This window comes from Arvicanthis niloticus, chromosome 2 (assembly GCF_011762505.2).
Source record: "Arvicanthis niloticus isolate mArvNil1 chromosome 2, mArvNil1.pat.X, whole genome shotgun sequence".
Lineage (NCBI taxonomy): Eukaryota > Metazoa > Chordata > Mammalia > Rodentia > Muridae > Arvicanthis > Arvicanthis niloticus.
In genome coordinates, this window is record NC_047659.1 from 41,817,036 (window position 1) to 41,823,035 (window position 6,000).

A 6,000-nucleotide genomic window follows, 5' to 3' on the forward strand; every position below is an offset into this window, starting at 1 on the left:
CAAGGACAGTTCCCTTCTGAGCAACTGAGAACAAACCAAGAACACATTTACCCTCTTGATTCCCTCTCTCCTTTCTTTCTTTTCTGTTTTGAGTCTGGTGCCTCATGGACATGATAGGCAAGTACTCTACCCCCACTGAGCTAACGTTTTTAAAATGTATTATTTTGAGAAAGGGTTTTTCTAAGTTGCCTGGGCTGGTCTTCAGCTCCCAGGTCTCCTGATTCCTGGAAGTTACATTCTTAGGCACAGGATACGTCCATTTGAAATGGGCTTCTCTTTTTCAAGAGGAAAGCAGGGCAAACAACCTGCATCCACATAGCAAGGGCCCACTGAGAAGAAGACACAGCATTGAGACAATAGCAGTATGGCTCTGGGTGACTCTAAGTAGTGTCATCCCAGACTTCAGGAGCAGTGAAGGTCATCTGATAAAAGAACAGAGTGGCATGTAATGATGTCATAGAAGTTAGATTAGTCTAAGGGTTCTGGGGGAACAGTCTGGGTGTGACTGGGAAGTGGGTGAGTTAGAATGCACCAAAATGCACTGGGTTTGCAAGATAGGAACAAAATCAAATGGGAAAGGAGAATGGAAAGTAGAGAGTGGAGAAATACGGAAGCCCTGAGGGCACAATCAAATATAAATTCTCAATTATCCTCATGCCACCACTCTTTTGAACATACATTTAGAAACCAGTTCGTTGCCATAACTTAAGTCTTCATTTCCCCGGCACCTTTTACTTGCAGCTTATCTGCAGTTTGCTGTGACAGAAGTAGAACCTGAATGCTTTACTTCATTCACAGGATTGTTACAAAGTCCTTGATTTTATTTGGTCTGTAACAGTTCCTTGCTGCTAATCTGTGTTCTTCCTTCCAAGGTGGATCGTATGTCTTTCCCATGTGGCTGTACGAAGGAAGGCTGTAGTAACACAGCAGGTAGAATTGAATTTAATCCTATCCGTGTCCGGACTCATTTTTTGCACACAATAATGAAACTTGAACTGGAGAAGAACCGAGAGCAGCAAACCCCCACGCTGAACGGCTGCCACGGAGAGATAAGCACCCACGGTCCTTCCATGGGCCCTGTCGCTCATTCTGTTGAATACTCCATCGCAGACAATTTCGAGATTGAAACCGAACCCCAGGCTGCCGTGCTGCACCTGCAGGAGGAACTGGATTGCCAAGGAGACGAGGAGGAAGAGGAGGAGGATGGAAGCAGTTTCTGCAGTGGAGCCACTGACTCTAGCACCCAAAGCCTGGCCCCCAGTGAATCAGATGAGGAAGAAGAGGAGGAAGAAGAAGAAGAGGAAGAGGAGGAGGAAGATGAAGACGACGACAAGGGAGACGGCTTTGTAGAAGGGCTCGGAGCCCATACTGAAGTTGTTCCCCTTCCTTCTGTCCTTTGTTACTCTGATGGCACCGCAGTTCATGAAAGCCACACAAAAAATGCTTCATTTTACGCTAGCTCTTCAACTCTGTACTACCAAATAGATAGCCACATCCCAGGAACTCCTAGCCAGCTCTCTGACAACTATTCTGAAAGAGATGCTGTCAAAAACGGTGCCCTTTCGCTGGTGCCTTACGCCATGACCCCGGAGCGATTTGTTGACTATGCCAGGCAAGCGGAAGAGGCCTATGGAGCCTCCCACTACCCAGCTGCCAATCCGTCTGTCATCGTTTGCTGCCCCACCTCTGAAAACGATAGTGGGGTGCCCTGTAACCCCTTATATCCTGAACACAGGTCCAATCTTCCCGAAGTGGAATTTCACTCATACTTGAAAGGCCCTTCCCAGGAAGGGTTCGTCTCCACCTTGAATGGCGACAGCCACATCTCAGAGCATCCTGCAGAAAATCCTTTGAGCCTTGCAGAAAAAAGCAGATTGCATGAGGAGTGCATTCAGTCCCCCGTGGTGGAAACAGTCCCCGTTTAGTTGCTTCAATTATTCTATTTATTATAGGACCAAGTCTTCTGTTTGAGGCTTTGTTTTGCCTTTGCTGGGCTCATCGTTGTTTAAACCTGAAGACCAAGAATATGTGGACTGTGATTTATCTTCCAGACAGTATTTCCTTCCTTCCTTTCTAGCTTCCCAACTGTGGCGTGGCACAAATACAGTCGCTATGGGGATTTTAAACGATTCTGAACTGTTTTGATAGAAAATGCTAAATTAAAAAAAAAAAATGCATATCTCACAGTTGCCTACCTGTCAAACTGTGTGAAACCTGCCAAGCTATGCAGATCATAGCTCCAAGTTTTAGATTATCGGGCCTGTGCAAGATTGTTAACTAAGACTAGAAAACAAGCAGATTTAGAGTCCTAATTTTTCGATATATCTGAAGATGACGGTGACTTTTTAATGTAAAAGTTATTATTGTAAGAAAAAAAAAGATCGAATCGTTTCTTGTGTATTTTATTTATGGTAGTTTAGAAGTCATGCTTTGAAGAAAATGAACAGCATGTTCATTGAAGCCGAAGACGTGTTAGCTAGCACCACAGAGCATGTCCACAGGATCGCATCTGGAATCCACCACATTTTTACGATCATGACTCAGCAGATTTGCAAATACTTTCTTAAGGATGAAATAGGCCTATTTTTGCTATTTGGGACAAATGAGTCTATATGTGCAGGTCCTTATACAGTTTTTTCTCAAGAGTTAGGACAATCCTCTGGTGAGGGTCCAGTCCACCGCTCTCCCTCAGCTGAGCTAGACGGCATTGCCTTTCCTTTTCAAACAGTGTCATCTTGTTTATAAGCTTGGACAGCACCTTTAAACTCTACTCCCTCCATCAAAATGCACTTTAGTGCCCCTTCATGGTACCTCGTGTGGGATGGGGTCTCAGAATGCTTTGACATCAAATTTTTTTAATTATTAAAAAAAAAAAAAAGTTCATACAATAGAGATAGAGGATTCCTCCAATGACGCGAAGGAAAATGACTAATTTTCCTTTACCACTCCTAGGACCTAACTCAATCCTAACAGAGAGAAGGCTGGGGGTGGAGGTGGGGGTAGGGGCAGAGCCTCAGCACCCTATCTCCACCACAATCAATCCATCTCTACAAATGCAAAAGGAAAGAAAAAAAAAAAAAACATGTAATGAGATTTCCACTTAGTGACTAGCTGATTGAAGGCAGAACTGGGCTCACAAACTCATTAGGCCTCATTTTCTGGAGTGTTTTTATCTGTCTTGCCTGGGAGAGTCAGCAGCACAGTCCAGAATGTATTGCGAAGGCAGCCACCTCACACTCTCTTACTTAGTAAAGAGAATGGATAGAAAGGAAACGTGCCCCACCCGCCTCTAGACGGCCTGCTTCCCGTGCCTCGAGGACTCTGAGCAACTTCTTACCTACCAGCTTAAGCACCTATAGAACAAGTGTTATGGTTTCCCCCAATGCAGTCATTATGCTGAATCCGCTTCCCAGATTTGACATTCTATGGTGACATCATTTCTCATACTTTATGGCTATTTAAAATGTAGACACACCCTGCTCTGTAGTAACTGCATCTCTAATTTTTTTTTAATGCCTCCTAGATGTGGGCATATGAATAACTTTCAGATTTCAGTTCCTTACAGCATACTATGTTATTTGATCAAATAAATGGCTTGTTTTCCTTCACCACTCCGAGGACCTAACTCAGTCCTAACAGAGAATTGAATGTGCTTTGGAGTCCTCTGGTGAGAAACCTCTATTTAAACTCCATGTGGGGAAAGTATGTTTGCTTGTAGACTTGTTCCTTCTCTATGCCGCCTCAAGACTAAATCAACACTAATTTTTACTAACATTTAAAGCACTTTGGGTCTGTCATGCTACTGAAAGCAGTAATGGGGGGCCAACAACTCCTCTTGGTTGACCGGTGAGGCTAATCTGGCGGGAATTTACTCAGATTGCGTAATATGTCCAGAGTTCTCTCTAATAAATTCCAAAACTTCCAGTGATGTTGTCTCCTGCCTACGCAATCTAAAGGGCGGGGCTCCAAGAAGAAATGACAAAAGGCTATTGTTCCTTTGTTCAAGCAAATGAAAGAATTCTGTGTTCTGTATTTGCTGGACCATTCCAACCTCTGGAAGTATCTGCTGGTGAGGCACTTGAAGGCTGCAATTAGAACAGAATGTGGGGAGGCCCAGGGTAATTCTGACTAGGGTAGGGTTGATTCAGTGAATGACAGTCCACTTCCTGGGTCTTCAGAGATGTTTCTTCCAGCCCAGCTTTATTTTTACAAGGTTTGAAACTTTTTTTTTTTTTTTTTTTTTTTTTGTATTTTGTTGGGTTTCTCTTTTGCAGCTTTAGTTTTCCCAAAAGGATACTTCAGAAGCAGAGCCTTCATCCTCTTTCTATTCAATTGGCATAGAAAGTTTCACTCTGATAAGGATAAATCTCCTTTCTAAGCATGAAAGCTGCCATTCTAAGTTTTTACATCCCTAAGTAGACATTCCTCACAAATCATAATAGGTACAGGCTACCTATCTTAGCAACAATAACAAATCAAACCCTGCATATCTTATCTTTATTAGATACACACAAACACAGAATACACATACACCATCCCCTAGAGTGGGGCAGATTGTAGGCAGTAGCTCGTAATGAGTTCTGGATAGCTAGTTCCTGCAGTACAATCAGATTGTGCTTTACCTAAAACTATAAAGAGAGAAGAATTTTGAGAGCAATTGATTGAACATTTGAGTTAAAGTTACAAATAATATTAATGAGGAATTATTTCTTTGTGACTTCCTTTCCCAGAAGGAACTGAACTGAGAACACAATGATTCTTCTGGATTGTTCTTCTCTGCTAACAGACATACTCAATAGAACTGCCCACATGCCAGGCAAGTGCCACAATGATTACTGCTTTTCAAAGGGAGAGGAGCAGTTAGCTGCAACCAGGTTGAGACACTTTAAATCTTAGTACCAAGAGACAATGGTTTGACCTGCAGCTGTTGTGTTGCTTCTGTAGTACATCCAACCAAATTAGAGTCTCTCTTTGCACACAGCTCCCAAGTCAAGCACTATCAACTACAATGCCCAATGCTCCACATCCTATCTATTGCTTTAAAGATTTTATTCCCAGCTATACTGGCCAAACTGATTTGCAAGTCAAGCGACCTGAGCAGCCTCAATCCCCTTTAAATTTTTTTTTAACTTTTCATTGGTAGAAAGAAATTAAAAGAGTATTTTAAGTCCCTCCTCCATCCAATATTAAAATGTGTGTAAAATCAAATGGTCTCTTTTCTTTTGGTAGATTGAATAGTAGACTTTTTGAAAGCCAGTCTTGTGATAGAATTATGTTTTTCTCACCATGTCATGCCAACCACATATAAAATGTCTAACATCTCCTCAAAGGAAGAAATTCTTATAATTGCATGGCCCAGCAGGATCACTTCTGCTCATTCCTACAAAACAGTGCCAGTTATAGCAACTTGCCACAATTCTCGAGAAATGCTGAGGTTATATTGCTTATATTCTAGGCAATTTTTTTAACCTAGATTTTTATTAAACAAGATGTACCATCTTCAGAATGTGTTAAGTATCCACTTTTTCTTTTAATAAGTTTTTATTGGATACCTCCTATGTTATAACAGCTGACCTGGTAGCAAAACGAGCAGGGGACTCCCATATATGGAAGGGTGAGGACAAAGAAGGGTGATGTAAGATGGTCAAGCCTCTTCAGATCCTTCTCTATCGGAATCCTCCATGTCTTATTGGGAATGCTGTTATTGATTCTTCTAATTCTGTATAGTCTGCATCTATACAGTGCTAATTTCCCTAAATTGATGGAACTTACTTCATCCTACTGGAGCTTAGGAAATAAGTTTGGATTCAGGGAAAAGATGTTCAAAGAATTGTTTCTTGGATGCAATGCTAACTAAAAAAAAAAATGTCAAATTTATGCCAGTAAAATTCCCACCAGTTTTGGAAGGAGGGTTGATCAATTTAAAACCCAAAGAACTTCAGAAACAGCGAGGGACATGACCCTCTTACCCATTTTATAAACAGCTATTAAGATGGCAAA

At 41.8% G+C, this 6,000-nt stretch overlaps 1 protein-coding gene across 3 annotated transcripts in view; it reads left to right on the forward strand.

The window, feature by feature from the left end:
• The window catches only part of Csrnp3 (cysteine and serine rich nuclear protein 3), a 181,307-nt gene extending 175,793 nt beyond the window's left edge, over positions 1 to 5,514 (forward strand). For all 3 annotated transcript variants that reach the window (XM_034494532.2, XM_076928838.1, XM_076928837.1), the window contains one exon: positions 873 to 5,514. In XM_034494532.2, the coding sequence (XP_034350423.1) occupies positions 873 to 1,925 (1,053 nt within the window). In that variant the 3' untranslated portion in view covers positions 1,926 to 5,514. The remainder of the gene's footprint in view (positions 1 to 872) is intronic.
• Positions 5,515 to 6,000: the final 486 nt, after the last annotated feature.